Source organism: Parasteatoda tepidariorum, chromosome 4 (genome assembly GCF_043381705.1).
Source record: "Parasteatoda tepidariorum isolate YZ-2023 chromosome 4, CAS_Ptep_4.0, whole genome shotgun sequence".
NCBI lineage: Eukaryota > Metazoa > Arthropoda > Arachnida > Araneae > Theridiidae > Parasteatoda > Parasteatoda tepidariorum.
The window spans coordinates 97,794,115-97,811,896 of NC_092207.1; the positions used below are offsets into that span (position 1 = coordinate 97,794,115).

Consider the following 17,782-nt stretch of genomic DNA (forward strand, 5'->3'; position numbering starts at 1 on the left):
TATATATATTAAACGCTTTAATTACGAACAACAGTTTATTATTTGGGTACTTTTTAAACATAAAAACAGTTACTAAAAAATCTATTAGATTATTGGAATTAAATTAGCAGTAAAATCTAAAATCTAAAAAAAAGACAGTTTGATTTTTTTTTTCATTCATATTCAGAAATGTATCAATAATTGGTTTTGTGAATTAAAAAAAAAATTTCAATAATGAATAACTGCTTTTCTTCAATCTAAAAAAGTTAAAATTTCCACAAAGGAAAAAAAAAAAAAAAAGATTGTTTAGAAGGGAGCCGTTTTTGAAGATTTTAAAGCAGAAAAAAACACCGGTTAAAAGACATGCTGTATTTCATAACCATAAATTATTAAAATGCTAAATATTATATTTTTTCACTTATTTTTACCTAAAATAATACAAAATAACGAAAAAAGGTTGAAAAATATGCTCAATAAAAATTCATATGAAAAACTTTCACTGTCACAAGAAATTTCATTTTTTCGTGTAATCAAGTCTTCAATTTTTCAAATCTGATTGAATGATTAAAAAGTCATCAAAATACTTATATTGTACTATCATTATAACATCCAGATATACAAAAAAACAAAATAATACAGCTAAAGGCTTTTTAACGATCTGTTTCGCAAAACGGTTCGCGTAAGATATCAATAATGAAACAAAATGAGATTCTTCGGTCGCGTGGAGTACAATAGGAATGTTATTTTTCATGAAGCGGCACAAATGGCAGCGTAAGCATCAATGATCATACGAAATTTTAACTTTTTTTTTTGTTTTGATCTCTTTGTCATGCACTGACGCTTCACTGCCAATGAACTTGTAACACATTTTAATAAATGAAAATCATGTGAAAAAAATACGTATTGTTTTAAACACATTGAAAATTCAATAACTCTGCCATAGCCGGATAATTATTTCTTCATTAAAACATACATCAGTACAAAGCATCTTCTATAAGTGTGAATCAAAACAAATATTAGTAAGCAACTTTTAGAACAGTGTATTTAAACTCATTTAGAAAATTCTTCCGTAAAATGTTTATACAATGGTAATAAAATAGGAGAACAGTTAAGGTTTGTTTTAAAATTCAACGAACATATTTTTTTTTAAATTTCCTTAAATTTATGTATTATCTTAGTGGGAAAATTTTTTTTAAAGCCTTTGTGGGTGCATGTATTATATATATATATATGTTTTTTTTTTCTAAATTTTTTCCATAGAGTTAACATATGTACTCCGTCTTTCCCCTATACGAGGAAAAAATATGAGTATTTTATCGTTGTTTCAAATAATATAAATTTTATAAAAGAGAATGATAAAGTCAAAATATTGCAGGGATTTCATTAAACATAAACAAAGAATAATAAAAAATATAAATGATGAAATAATTTTAAAAGAATTATTTAACCAATGAGAAACTATGTATTTAAAGGGAGTGATGAGTGGTTGTAGATATTTAAAAATGAAGATAAAATCGCAATTTATAAAGATAGGTAGTATTTTAGGAAATGTAAAGCTTCTTCGTATATTTAAACTCGAAGATTTTAAAATGAATGATTAAAAACAGTTCTTAAACTTTATCATCATTTATAAAATTGTTTTCACATTCGATGTTACGTATTTATGCGTATATATACTCTAATTTTTTTCGATTTAATTTTTTAATTCTAATTTTTAAACTCACCAGCTATAACAGGGATAATTTCAAAAATATCTTAAGCAAAAAAGTTTTAACTTAGCTTTTTTTCAGAACTAGTAGTTATTTCCCTGAATTGGAGCTCGCGACGTGCTCTTCTGACAATACCTATCAAATGTAGACAAAAAGTTTAATTTTTTTTTTTTTTTCTTTTACTCTTTAGAGATGAGAGGAGATATTTCATCCTTCTATTTTTCATACAAGCAAATAATTTTGCTTTGAATTAAAATGTTTCGAGAACCAGCTCTTTATTTTAATACAAAATATTTTACAATTTATATAAAATATACATTTGGAAATTAAAAATTCGATTGATGCATTTTAAAAAGAATGATCAAACTACATTTAATAAGAATGTTCTTTTTGAATGAATATCATGAATTTATTTTTTCATATTTTAAGATTTTAACTTTCCTTTTGTAATTTAATTTCCTCGTAGAATTATTTAAAATATTGATAAAAGATTTATTATTAAAATAAAGATTAATGACGTCACGGAAAACGATGAACTGGATTGTTTGAAATTTGAAAAATCGACCGTCAAACGATTGTTAGCTTCCCAAAAGTTGAATGAATATGGAACTAGCTCCAAAAGCTCCCTGTCACGGAGATGACCCAATAATAAAAGAAAAGAGAAATACCTTTATAGTGCATACACAGTAACAAAAATATTTAATACCTAAACACAACTAATAATAAAGGCAGATGAATAGTAGTAACAACAAAATTACTCAAGAAAAAATATAATAAATGTAACACAGATTTGTTTTTTTTTTGTTTGTTTGTTTTTGTTTTTTTCGTTTACCTATTTTAATTTTTTTGACATAAATAATGGCACAGTTCGTACATGTGAAAAATGGTAAATTTATTATAGGCAAACTAACTTTTCACTTCTAAGTAAAATTAAGTCAATTTTTATTCTTAAAATCATAAACCGTGAACAATTTACTCCTCAACAACGAATTAAAAGAACACTTTATGATTTATTCTTTGATGAAAAAAAAAAGATAAGAAACTTTTTTGAAAAATATTCTCGAGGCTAAACTAGTAATACATTTGTTTATTTAAAGGCAGTAGCTAATATGTAAAATTTATTTAGATTTTTTTTAAATTTTCTTTAGCTTATAATCAGAGATGAGTGCGTGTAACATTAAGTATATATTCCAAAAATCATGCCACTATATGTATGCAGATATTCATCTTTTCATTTTCATTTTTTTTAATAAAGTATGCAATATAGCTCCTTTTTTTTTCTTTTTTTTTTCTTTTTGATCGCGTGTACGTTTTTGATGGTGTAGGGATACCATGGTTGGTACGGTGTTGGGCCCATGTCTAAGAGGACGTGAGTTCGATCCCCGCTGGCCGAAGACTCTTGTAGAAAATGGTGACTGGTGCACGTTAAATCTGTCGGGTCACAAAGCCCCCGTGTTTCCCTAACAAATTATACCCCTCTGGTGATTGAATCGGATACATTATTGGAGATTGATTGTTCTCTGGTTCAGGTCAAAATTACGATCTGTGCATAAATGAATGGGTCCTTCCTATAAACAGGTTGTGACGTGCGTGTGTGACTGAAGTCGTATTCTTGGCCATAGATGGCACCACTGAAAAACAGGAAGCGCACCCTCTGCCTTAAATTGGTTTAACCACGCAGGCTTGCTAGTAGTATTAACAAGTGGAATTAGAAACAACAACGTTTTTGGTTAATAAATAAGTATCTCTCCCTTCATTAGCATGCTGATTACCTTATTTTCTAAACATCGTATTTATATTCTTGTTTTTTAATCTTTGAATTTCTTTGAAGACGCGAGTTACAATTGATATTTAATAACATATAACAGACATTTTAAACAAAGACATTTTACATAAATATTAGTTTTTTTTTTAAATTTATTTATTTTAGAATAGTTAAAAGGCTCGTAAAAGTAATTCATGGCTAAAATATCCCTAATACAAAATAAGATAAAAATTTTCTGCTTTTTTTTTTATTTTTTAATCATATTAACTCTCACAGCTGATCTTCCTAGTGATAGTCTGTCTAGGTAATCTTAATCCGGTCAGCATTTGATTATTCACTTCCCTCCGTATTCTTTAAATTAACAATGAAATTCGAAAGAAAATGAAACTTATAATAGAGGAAATATTATGATATTCAATGATGAAATATTATTGTGAATAAAAGGACTCTATTCAACTGCTTCAAACGCAATTTTCAAATACGATTCCAACTAATTTGTATTGTTATTATCATATTTGATCACTAATTTTTTTTTTTTTTTTTAATAATCAACAGTTTTGGATAATCAATTCGCAGAAAAGATTTTAAAAATAGCACGAGTCATTATCACTGATTTGAATCAGCTCATTCGTTTCAGTTTCTTGTTTCAATTTAATTCCGTTGGTTCAAGTCGTTATCAAGAAATAGAGTTTAATATAGAATCAGATAACCCATTTTACAATAATGTAAATCATTGGATCCAGTTGTCTCGAACAGGTGTTTTTAATTATTAATACAAATCAATTGAAATCGCTTTATTCAAATGAACTAGTCTGAGTTGACAGCTCTCAATTAATGTATTCGAGTCTAATATCGATCTGTTTCTACTCTTATCTGCTAATTTGAGTCAGTTATACGAATCAGTTGGTTTAAATTAATATTAAAAAGTAATTGATTTATAAGATTCACCAAGTTGGTTGTTTAGACATTCGTTGATTTATTTCGACACTGATTCAAATCACTTGCAGCTTAACTACTGTACCGAAAAAATATAGGGTCAACATAAGTTTTTGCAAGGACCTTTTTTTTGGGGGGGGGGGTACTGTAACGAATTGATTCATTTAAAGCAAATAGCTTTTATGAATCGATTTTCTCAACTATTCCCACGCTTTCGTTTGCTGATTTACAGTTACTTAAATTTGTTTTTTCAGATGTACTTATAACAGCAGTGCCAAATCACCCTTGATTTGTAAAAAGGAAGTAAAATTATAGTCAGAAGTTTTATACTAATGCAAGTCCCAACTTCGCGTTGTATCGAATGAGGCGCAAGATCAAAATCGCCGGAGGGTGATAATGCGCCAAATGATCCCACTTAGCGGTAACCACACTCTAAGTCAAAACGAGCATCCAGCGAAAGAATTTGACCTTGCATTGATGATAAGGGAAGAGTAAAGAAGAAACAAGAATAAAAATTAGAATAAAATTATAACTCCGCTCGACCCAACACGTGATCATCTCTTCAGAAACCAAACGATAAGAATCGAGGGGTCAAGTCCGTAAAGATGCGGGACCGCTGATTGGTCAGCCCGATTAACATGACGGATCTGTTCTGTTTCGTCGCCAAAGTAGCCAAATCTAGTTATTAGTATGCAAGAGAAGAAATTCTTCGAAACACACCTACCTTTTTTTCCTCATTTTGTTGGCTTGAAACAATTAAATCTGTCTCTCTCAGTGGTTAATTTTTTTAGACGGTCTTTTTTTAATTCTAAATCTGCCTGGCTACCTTTCATATAGGTTGCTCGTATGGATAAAAACATTTATTAAAGTATTAGTTTAACTGTTATTAGGTATTCATTCAATATTTTCGCGAACATATTTGTAAGATACTCATTTTCATAGAAATTCTCTTAATTAAGAAGCGCATCCTAAAACTTGAAGACTTTTTGGATTTTTCAAATAAAATCTTGGGTGGGAATCTTTAAGTAATTTTCCACTTATATTCAGAATATTTAATAAATGGATAAATAATAAATTCACAGTATTTAATATACGTAAATGTGCGCAATGTTACTGAAAAATTTCATCCATCTTATTTAGGAGTTATGTTATAGAATTGGGAAATTATAATATTTTAACAAAGCATTCGTACAGTAGATAATTTAAACATTTTTCTCATTAAACAAGTTCTGATTAAAATAAATTGATCAATAAAAAGATTTTACCCTACTATGAAGTCTTTGTGATATAATCAAAAATTACATGCATGGTAAATTGTGGTTGTACCAGCCCCCTTTGCTGACCAGCTTGATCACCTTTCAAAATGATCGTGTACACATAACATTTAAACTTTAATGGTAACCAAGTCGAAAGTATTAAAATATTCTGATTCTTTAACCCCTCCTCCAATCCTAACACCTTAATTAACTTTAAACAATATATTTAACAATTTTTTTCACAGTCTAGCAGTCACCCGTGGCTTTGCCCGCGTGGAAGTTCTTCGATTTCAATTTTAACTATTTTTTGGAGATGTCAGGATATTCAAGATATAGAGATGTCAAAGCTCTTTATGTAATAACAATTTAGTAGTGAATTAGAATCTGTCCGGTGGCCATTAAAAATTCAAATCACAGTAAGTAAAAGGATTAAAATTATTTCCATCTCTTGCCGTGAGATAGGATAGAAAACCAAACGCTTCATTACAAGCTGAAGTTTTGTTTGAATATTTTTAAAGTTGAAAAAAAAAAAATGGCACAAAAATTTTTTTTGTTTCTTTTAATAAAAATCTCCATCTTTCGTTAAACATTAAAACTAGGTTTACGAAATTGTGAGCATTTTTTGAATGTAATGACCGAAATAATAATAATAAGTTACAAATATATTACAGCTTTTTTTTAGCATAGGGTGTTCAAAAACATTTTTTTCCGTTCGTAATTTATTGTCGGTCCCTCAAACCTCAAAAAGCTTTAAACTTCTTTGATATGTATGAGAAATCACATGATCTAAACACTTCTAAATTTGTAAGCTGATACTCTAATTTTGATTCAGAAATATAAAAAAATAGGTTAGAATTGAAGTGTTTCCATTATTTTGTCCAACTCTGAATGTCTATACATATTACAAAGTAAATTACGACGTGGAATGTCTGGTTACTTAAATAAACGAAAAGCATTTTTAAAGCCTTCAACATCAATCTTATTTGTGAACTTCACTAAAATATTGATTTGTAGTTATCGTTTTATTTTTGCATTTAAACAAGTTAAAATATTTTATAATAGGAAATATATAAAGTAGTTCACAACATTCAGGATTAAATCAAATAACCTTATTAGAAATTCTTTAAATGCTGAATGTCAATTTAGAATAAAAATTATAAGAATATTTTACCAAAAAATAAGAAAGTAAACAAGAAAGAGGAAGAATTATCGTTTTATTTCTGCATTTAAACAAGTTAAAATAATTGATAATAGAAAATATATGAAGTAGTTCACAACATTCAGGATTAAATCAAATAACCTTATTAGAAATTCTATAAATGCTGAATGTAAATTTAGAATAAAAATAATAAGAATATTTTACCAAAAAATAACAAAGTAAAGAAGGAAGAAGAAGAAGAAACACTGAAGGCAAGTGGGTGGGGTTTGGAAATACGGAAATAGTCTCTTAAATGCTTACTTTCGTTGGAAAGTAGTCTGGTTTATTTTTTACTCTTGTGATTTTGCCGCCGGACACAGCAGATCCACTGACCAACTGATCGAAGGATCTCTGGAAAGATCCTCATTAATCGCTGGTGCGTTGTAGACTCTTCGTCTCCTACTCTCACAGATCAGAAGAAGATCTTCCCAAAGCAAACACCTTCAATGCCTTTAGGGGGATTGGGGGGGGGGATGTTTTTCACTTTCACTTTTTAGTCTTGTTTTTCTGTTTGGAAATAAAAGTATGAATGGAGGTGAAAATATTTGTAATCTTCTCTATTCAAAGGGATCGTCATGTAATTGCAATCGGATTTCCGCTTGTGAGCTATGGACTTTTTACTCGCTACCTTTTAACCATGACTGGTAAACGTATTTATTATTCTTTTATTAAATTAAATTTCTAGTTGTTACATTGGAGCATTAAACATAGTCATTTATTAAATAAAAATGATTATTTGATTCGGCGATTCCTCAGAAATTGTTCGTTCATTGTAACCGTTCGTAAAAGACCTACTTCCTAGTTGAGTTTTCAGAAAGCAAACACTCTCATCTTCTACATCTTTGGGGAAATGGGGTTCTTTTGATTTAATTTTTTTGTCAGTATATAATCGTAATTTTATTAAAAATTTGATGAATAATCGTGATCAGATTTGTGGGACTGAAAATTAAAAAACAAAATGAACCACTTGCTTTAAAATAAGGAAGCTCCTATTCATAGATATTTCATATCATAATAGAGACTCGAATCGTATAAAGACAAAAAAGGTAAAAGAAGAAAGAGATTAACGAAGAAAATTAACAAAAAAGAATAATAAGATTTAGTGACTGCGCCTAAGCTGCAAGTACATAAAACTCATAGAATAAGTTAAAAATGCAGAGAAAACATGGGGAAAATATATAAGTAGTCTTAAAACGAAAAGGAAGAAGAAAGTTATTAACAGTTGAATATTTTACAAAAAATATGTTAAAAAAATTAAAAATTGAAGCAGTTTTTTCTGCGAATAAAATCGTGAGAGCCGATGACGAGATTATGTCTTTTCCTTAATTAGTTTTCCCCATTTTTATTTTTTTTTTTAAATTTTTAAAAATATTTTATGCTTAATAAGTTTTGTTCTTCTTCTCTTTTTAGAAATATTTATATATCTTTCCATGTTTTCTCCATATTTTTAATATATATATATATATATACATTAAAAACAAACAAAATTATGTTTTATCAGTGCATAAATTCCAAGTTCCACCAATTCCAATTCCATCACTGCTATCAATTCATGCGTCACTGCATATTATAATTTTCAAATTCAGTCATCTCAATTTTAACCAACTCATGCCGAAAAGTCCAATTTTTTTGAAATACTCTGTATGATTTATAATAAAAATGTGAAGTAAACTAAAAAATTACAGCAAAATAAAATACTGTTTCTCTTGAAAAGATGCTAGTTATTAAAAATAAAAGAAATATGAAATTTAAAATCAAGTGGGTGTTTAAGAAAAAACGTAATGAAAACAGGAGAAATTTTATAAACTTTATCCTTTAACTTTTTAATCATATATTTAAAGGTGAATACCGGATTGCATTATTCGCTAGTAAAATAAAAGAGTAATCATTAATTTAAATTAATAAAATAAAAGAGTAATATTATTTTCATGCAGAAAAATACATTTTTGTTGTAAGCTTCTAGCCTCATCCCCTCTCTTGTTAACAATTATTTTTTTTTTTTAAATTTGTATTCATTGTGTACTTGGATTGATATGCCAGTACACTTATTATTCACTTAATAAAAACTGCTTTTTTTTCCTACAAAAGGGAAATAAGGGAATAGATATATCTTTTAGATAGGAATTCCAAAAGAGACAGAGTAAAAGAGAGAAGGGAATAAATAAATGAAATAAAGAAAGAAAAAAATGTTTTTCGATAATTACAGGTAACTGATGTGAACTAAACTCATCAGATAATTTTGGAACAGATTTCTTATCTTTCGTCTATAAATACGTTTTTTGGATTTTTTTTCAAAACTATATTTGCCTATTACATTTCAATGAACATCAAATTATTGCTGTATAGGTTTTAATGACCCTTTTAATAATTCTCGTGAGTCAAATTGGCCTCGAGTGAGGAGGTTTAACTTACTTTGTAAGGATATCCTAACAAATTATTCTTACTTTATAAGAATAGTTTATAATTTAAGTAAAAAAATAGCAATGTAAACAGCTGAAAAATATAAAAAGCTATCAGTAAATTTCAACATAAAAGTTCTACTACGTAAAAAATAATATTTTTTCTTATTGAAATATAAATTTTAAAAAAATGAAGATGGAGCTCCCATGATTTCTCATATACAGCAATTACATTTAGCAACAGACGCAACGATTGCGCGCGTAGGAAGATAACCCACACTAAAAATATCACACATAACTACCCACGTTGCTTCGCTAGCATAAAATACCATTTATTATTTATGCTAGTTCAATAGTTTTAGAGCAGTTTATCGAAGCATTATAATATTCCGATAACTTGCTTATCTGCTTTTAAATGAAAATTGTGTTCTTATTTCCTTTATACCATTTCAATTTGAATAACTATTTGAGTCAATAGCTAGTTTTTGCGGGTACAAAAAAATCTTCAATTAACGAATATAAATTAGCTTAATGTTTTTATATAAAATTATCCCAACAGTGGAGGCACAAGGTCAATTCCGAATTTAAAAGTACTCGTGGACCAGAATACCCAACAGAGTATCAAATGGATTTTGCAAATGTCAAATAGATGCAATAAACCCTGAGATTTTATTTTTTTAAAAAAATATTGCGCCAGATAGAGTAGATAACCAGATCCAACGGATTACCCAGATTGCTAGATAGATCAGATAAATACGTGTCGCTATATGCGTGGCAAACTTAACTTTTTTAGCATTGTATGTATGTGGTACGATATGTGACAAATAATTCGCTTTAACGTTGCTTATAATTTTGTCAAAAGTTAGAGGTAATAAACAATTACTGATTCGATTGCTAAAACTAATAGTAATAATGAAAACTTTAATCGGAAGGAAAATGCATTGAATCAAATCCTGTAAATTTATTTTATAAAAGAAAACTTTAAAGTGCGAGCTGGTTGAAGATAAGAAAGGGAAAGAAAAAAAAATTGGTTACCTGCGCAAGTTGCCTCACTGCTTACTTGTAGGTGCGTATAAGCTCTGAGCATTTTCCTTTTTTCTTGTACCCCTTCACAATTATTTCTGTTTCTTTTATTTGCTCAATCTACATTTATTATATTCTTTTTATCCATTAAAAAAAAACTAAAACTAAAAAAACTAAACCTAAAAAAACTAAAACTAAAAAAAACTATTTCTTTGAAAACAACGAATTATTTCATCTAAGTTCGATACCGCATTCATAAATATTCAGTACTTAATCTTACGAATATCAATATTTAAATCTTTTTTCTTCCAAAAATGTCTTGTAGTAGACGATAAACGAAAAACAATTTTTATTATGAATGTTTTATGCATTTATGTTTAAGTTGGGGTTGAGACAGAATTGAAGGGTGTTATTGATGGAAAATTCACATTCATACGATTTAAATCTTTATCATAAGCTATTTTTGTCCCATTTCTGTTTTAATAATTTTTAGTAATAGGAGTAACTCAATCCTATTTCGACATCTTTATACTTTTTGCAATGGATAATTCTAACAAGGATAGTAATTTTACCTTTCCTCTCCCCACCGAACTCAGTTTACGAAGGGGTGGAGATCATAGAGTTGAAATATATGGTGGAGACCATAGAAAGGGAGGAAAAGTTCTAAACATGCTTTTAATCCTTTCTATTTTATTTTCACAAATAAACGGAAGATGGATATTTACTCTATTTAGCAGTATCTTTCGATGCATGCAAAATAAAAGGCAGAATGCAAAATACCCTTTTAGACATAAAACTTGCGGTATTTTAGATTCTCCATTAGTTTTTTGTTGTAAAATTATGCCAATACAATTCTGCCGTTAACGGTTTTTAATAAGCAGTCAAATAACACACAGTTGCCCGTCTTTAGATTTTTGATAAGCATCCTTATTTAATGCAATTAACGCTTAAAGAAATTTTTAGCTTCATCCAAATTGGTTTACACCAGTTTAAATAAATAAAATAAAATAAGATTTTCGTATATTTTTGTATTATTTTGTATTATTATTCAATTTTTTTTTCATTTCGTAGTAAAATTAGACTTGAAGAAATCTAAAAACTAGAAACATGTAGTTTTGAATTACTTACTCAAAATATAAAATTACATCGTTTAATTGCTTTAAGGCTTTGAGGAGAAATCCATAAAAGCTCTACAAATGACCAAGCACATTTCTCTTAATCTAATAAAATTAATAGTGACCGACCTGCCCCCGGAGGAATTTTCGGATAAGGGTTTGAACCGTTGCCACGTGAAAACTAGGCACTACAAAATTACAGCAAACTAAAATTAAAACTAATAAAGCTTGATGCACATTAGAAATATCACACTATCGATGACGTGTCAATTGAAAACAATAAATCAAGTATATTAAACCATGTAGGAAAGCAAAAAATACGAAGTGGATAAATGAACGCAAAATGTCCCCATGCCAGAACAGATAGTTCAGCATCCCCAATGAGATTTATAAAATTTAAAATTTATCATAATAATTCCAAAAGGGATTTATAGTGAAAGCCAATATAAGATTTCTAAGCAAGACATCAAAGAGTATGGCTATCACAAAAGAGGTCACCAATGACCAAAAGTTCTCAATGACCCCGGAATAGCAACCAGTCCAAGTGTCCGGCTTAAAATTAAAGATCAAAGGGATCTTGAAGAATCAAGTCAAAAGCGTTTAAATAATCTAAAAAAGTGATCCTTTCATTTTCTACTTTTTTGAAATGTATTGTTTTAATCTAGCATCTGCGATTCCCACAACAATATAATTATAGTAACTTGTTTTCAAAGACAAATTAAACTAGCTGTTTTCGAAATTACGTATGCACACATTTGTAAATTCACCTTTGTCAGTCACGATACGGCAGAGTTTTGTTTATTCTTTAGAATTTTAAATTAAAATGCAAACTCGATATGATAACGTAGCTCTTATTGTGCATTTTTATTCTCAGAAATTTAAATGTACATGTGTCAAGGAACTTTGTGAGTTTTGGAGAACTTCCTGAAATACCAATGTTGATGAGCAAATTTGGACCCAAGTCCAAAAACAGTTATTAAAGTACAATGGCGCGCATTTGGCACTTTAGCTGCTCGAGAGACATTCAAGCGTTCTTTTTTTTAAACTTAATTAACTTTTTCTTCAAGAAAATTTCCTTTATTCGCTATGGTTATCAACATTTAGAGAATAAGAAAATCAATTTATGATAATGGACTTTACGTATGCAATTTATATGACGAGGTGTGTTTGTAATGTTTGTAATTACCAAATGTTCGTAATTACCAAATTATGTTTGAAATATTCATCAGTGTTTTTAGTTTAAGCATAAAAGAGATAATAAACATAAATTCATTCCTTTATTAAAATAGCATTTCAAATTACACTATAATAGCTCCGAATCGTAAAACTGCATTGCAGTAGTATTTATTTCCTTGATTTTAAAATACCCATTTATATATCCCTTATTAAATAAGCAAAAAAGATGTTTTCTGAATATGATAACAGCCTAATTTTATAAAATATTTCCCTTTAAATTTTGTTAAGTCAATAATAGTATTCATAGGAATATTTTTTTCTTTAAAATATATAAAGGTACATAACACGTCATTAGAATTTTTGAAATTTGTATCTTACTCTTTATTAATCGCCTTTTTTTTTTCCATTTTGCAAAAATAGCATTGCTAACAAGTTATTGCTTTAATTAACTACAAATTTTTAGCCAAATATCATGGAAATCAATAACGTTATTTATTCCCTTACTCCAACATTTTATAGCAAAATTATATATATAGAAAAGTAATTTTTTTTTCAATTTTATTATTTTTTTTACGTATGTTTATTGAAATGAAGGCAACTTAAGTATTATGGAGAACTAATTTATGCTCTGAAAGATAATTTCGAATGCACCGTTTTATTTAAAAATAAAAGTTTAAATTTTGAAAGTTAGATATAATTTAGGATATTCTCAGGAACGAAGGATCAAAATTTTTTTCTTATCAAAAAGTTTGCTTGAGAATTTAAATTGAGTAAAAAATTAAGTAACAATGTGAAAGATATTTTCTTAGAGCCGTTTTGAAATAAATAAATTTCATGTATTTTGGTTTTACTTGGAGTTTAATTTAAAATAGACTTGTCAAAACCCTCAGATGGCTGCTCGCAGTAATTTGATGGGTCACATACATAATAGGGTAAATATTATATTTTCGGCTTTAAATTGCATTTAAGCTGAGCAACCCAAAACTAATGTTAAAAAATATAGGTTTTTTTTAAAAATGTGCATGCTTTATTTTTTATTCAATTTAAAAACAGACTTTTTTTTTGTCAATCAAAAAAAGTTGGCTCGTTTTTTCAAAAACTGCATCGCGTGAGGAATTGCTTAATATAGTAGAATGAAATTATAAAGTAACATTCATAACTATAGACTACTTGAAATAAGTCCTATGGTACTTTCCCACAGAAATTTAAACTCTTAACTTTCTAAATTCGTCGAAACTAGGTTGAATGCAATGTGTAATGATGATTGAAAGAGGAATTCCTTTCCATTTTAATAATTAATCTTTTAAATTTTAAAAAATTTAATACATTCTTATAAATTGAATAACATTTAATATAACTATTAAAATTTAAAAATCCATTTTTATGTCATTTATTTCTCTAACAATATTATTAAATATTTTTTTTAAAAATGAGTAATTTTTTTTCAGCATTTATATCAGCGATATCCTTTAAATTGAATAACTAGTTAAAAGGTCGTTATATTTGTGGTTTTTACAATGGAATAATAAAAATAATTGTTACATGACCCTGAAAATACAGAATAAAGTGTTTTTAAAACTAGTTTTACTATAACAACCTTTAATTGCCCCCTCCCCTCTAGAAAAATTCTTTGTCCTTCAAGTTCTTCGACCGCTAGGTATTTAGAAAAACTGTTTGAATTTCACAACCAATGTAACATTCTTGATTCTTGTAAATGCTAATTAAATCTTTAAAAGTTATTTTATGCTATAATACTTTTTCATTTCAAAAAAGTAAAATTTGAGGTATTTTGTAATTCATACACTGCGAACAATATGCATATGAATTTTATATAGTACAAACTGTAATTTTAAATTGCACATGTGAACAAACAATGTGTACCAAATGTTACTTACGTAATGCAACTGCAAACAATACAAAGAGTTTCGCACTTTTTTCTAAAAGCTCTTAATTGAAGTCCATAACAATTATTTTATTGAAGTCCATATCAGTTATTTAATTGGTCTGAAAATAGTTATATTTTAATAACATTTAAAAAAATATGAACAATAATTTAATAAATATGAATAATATTTATTTTAATAAATTTTAATATTTTAATAAATATTATATTTTAACTATATTCTACTTATGTAAAATTGCAATTCCTTTGAAACATCTTCGTATATTTCATTTAATTTATATAATATATTGTTAAGCAATAGTTTTTTCTTCTAAAAACGTGGGTTCGATAGCATTTAAGGAAAATGAAATAATTGTTCAATATGTTTAAGTATCATAAAAAAGAGCGGTGCGAACTAAGATGTAAATATTTATCATGACCATACGTAACATTTTTAAGAAGAATTAAAACGAAATCTAAAAGAAAACAATAAAACCGGTGCTGTTTTTATAATCAAAACAAGCGGTACTACTGATGGTTTATTTTTGTCTTAACATTCCATACCAAGTGATAAAATGAAGTTCATTTATTATTATAATCTATAAAATTAAAATTGAATATAAAAAGTATCAAAACCTCTTAACGACACCAGCTTTACTTATCTAGAGAAATCTAAGTGTATTTTTATGTTTCAAACAATGCATTTACGATGCAAAATAAATTATAATATTTCGTGATGAGCTGTCAAGAAAAAAGGATTTTTATTGGTCTGATTGTTTACATTCTTTCACTGATTTGAAAGTTGCGGATATCATAAGAGTGAATTAAGTTTTATGACCTAATAATTCTATCAGATCAGGCTCTAAACAAAAAGAAATGAGAAGATGAAATATAAAAAAAAAATGGCTACTTGATACAATTGGGTTTTGTGTTCAACAGTAATATTAACATTCCTTTAAATGCATTACTGCCGGATATAAAGCATGCATTAAGTCTAGATTAGGTTCGGATAACTTTGAGTGTTTTTAATGCTTAAGATTAGATCCGTGAGTAAAGGATTATAATAGTTTCATAAAATTTCTAAATTTGTTAAAATGAGGTAAACAAGTTTCTCTCTTTTTTTTTCTTCCTATTTTTCTTTTCCTTCCAATTTCAATTGAATGGCTTGTTGTCACATGCGTCTAGTTCTGTATTTTATCAATTCAAGGACATATTTAACAAAGCAAAAGATAGGCATTGTAATATTCTAGAGGCCCGCCTAAGATAGAAAGCAATAATTGATTTGTGCTATTAATTAACTTTTAAAAAAAAGAAACAACTTAAAAACTCTTTAAAAATGCTTAAAAGTTTAAGTTTAAAAACAGTATGATAAGTGTAAAATAATTTTTTTCTTTTGCTAAGTCTGTAAGTCAGTTTTTAATATTATTACTAAAACTTTAATTTCTCTAAAATGTTCCACCTCCCACCTTGCGCCTCTAAACTCTTCAATTAAAATTTAGATAATTTCCTTCTAAATAACAATTACTTTAATGTACAGAAAAAAGATTAACAATAAAAGATTTAAAACTTAATACATCATATTAAACTAGGCTACAACACTGAAATCTAAAATTTAAAATAAATCAATTTACTAGAATCAATTTATTGTATCGTTCCTGTGAGATAACTATATATTTATAAAAACTTTTTTTTACGGTTAAAGAAATGGCATTTTTTAAATTGTTATTTCTTAGGCTATATTTTCCAGATTTAGGAAAGAATACTTTTTTTCAAATATAATTTTCAAATTCTGATTTCATTCGTTTCGGAATTTGTTACTCAAAGACTCAGTGAACATTGGATAACAGGTCTGAAGTATATTAACAATCATAATTAAATAAAGTTTATTTAATTATCTCAAGTGTTACCCCAAAAATGAAATAAAATTAAATTAAAAATTAATTATAAATCTTGATCATTTTCTTTGAATGAAGAAAAAAGTAACTTTTACTTGGAATTGTTGTAACGACCACAAGTATAAACAAACAAATAGTTTTATCGTTATCATTTAATTGTCTACCCGAAACTCAAATTTATTTTGATTTCAGAATTTATTCTATAAATTTTTTCAGGAATTTTCTTTAAAAAGTGCACTGTTGTAAATAATAATAATTAACAAAATGAATAAGCATAACAAATGTGTTTTTATTAACTATACAATTCATCAATTTGCTTTGAAAACTTTTGCTGTTATTTTAATGACTACTAAAGTAGCATTCCCTTGAATATTTTCTTTTGGTTATATATTACCATTCTATACTTATGGCATTAAATATTAGGAAAATGTTATGCGCTATAATATGAAGTGAATCGGATCTTAAGAAGCAATTCCTCTCCTGACCGAACTCATCTGTCGGAAGGGGTGGAGACAGGAAGGGGTAAAATTCTAAATGCGTTTTTATTTCTCTTTACTTAATTTTCACAAATAAACTGATGATGGAAATTTACTCTATTTGGCTGTATCTTTCAATGCATGTAAAGTATAAGGCCGACACCCACTCATAATTTGAGATAAAAAGCATGCCGTGTATTTTAGATTCTCTATTAATTTATTACAGCAAAATTATGGCAATTCTGCAATCAACAGATTTTGATACGCAGTTGAATAGTTATTAGTCGTCTGCTTTTAGATTTTTGATAAGTATCTTTCATTTTGAGCAATTAACTTTAAAAGAATTTTTTAACCTCATCCAGATCTATTCTCTTGCGTTTAAACTATAATAAAATTAAGATATTTAATAATCCAAAAACTGAGAAGCATGTAGCTTTAAACCGCATAATTTTATAGCTTCAAAGTTTTGATCTTTCTTCTTTACCATAAACCGCACAATTTTATAGCTTCAAAGTTTTGAGGAAAAACTTATAGAAGTTGTGACAATTATTAAACCCTATTTCTTCTAATCTAATAAATAACTTTCTTTATTTTCTACTTTTTTTAAATGAATTTTGCAATCTAATAATACTATATCATCAAAACTTTGTTAAATACAAAAAAATACCAAGAAAACAAAATTTAAATTTTTACCTCTAATACAAGATGGCGAGGGTAGAGGCCTCTTAACAAGCTGTGTTTTTATTTTATAATTTACTATAATTTATTTATTTTATCTTTTCAGACAACAGTGGACGAAAGCAATATATTTGGTTCAGAGCATAATAGTGTGATAAGAAAAGGTAAACCTGTTTTATTTTTAAACTGAATTCCTTAACTTATAAATAAATCACTTATTCAAGAAGTATTTTTTAACAATTTGTTTAGTAGTTGATAGTAAAAAGGAAAAAAAAAAGATGAATATATAAATATA

At 27.5% G+C, this 17,782-nt stretch overlaps 1 protein-coding gene across 1 annotated transcript in view; it reads left to right on the forward strand.

Annotated features, from left to right (window-relative positions):
* LOC107452006 (transcription factor AP-2-beta) overlaps positions 1–17,782 on the forward strand; it is a gene marked incomplete in the record, with an annotated part of 79,286 nt that overhangs the window by 26,341 nt on the left and 35,163 nt on the right. Inside the window, 1 exon segment of the mRNA XM_043043319.2 lies at positions 17,594–17,651. Within this exon segment, the coding sequence (XP_042899253.1) occupies positions 17,594–17,651 (58 nt within the window).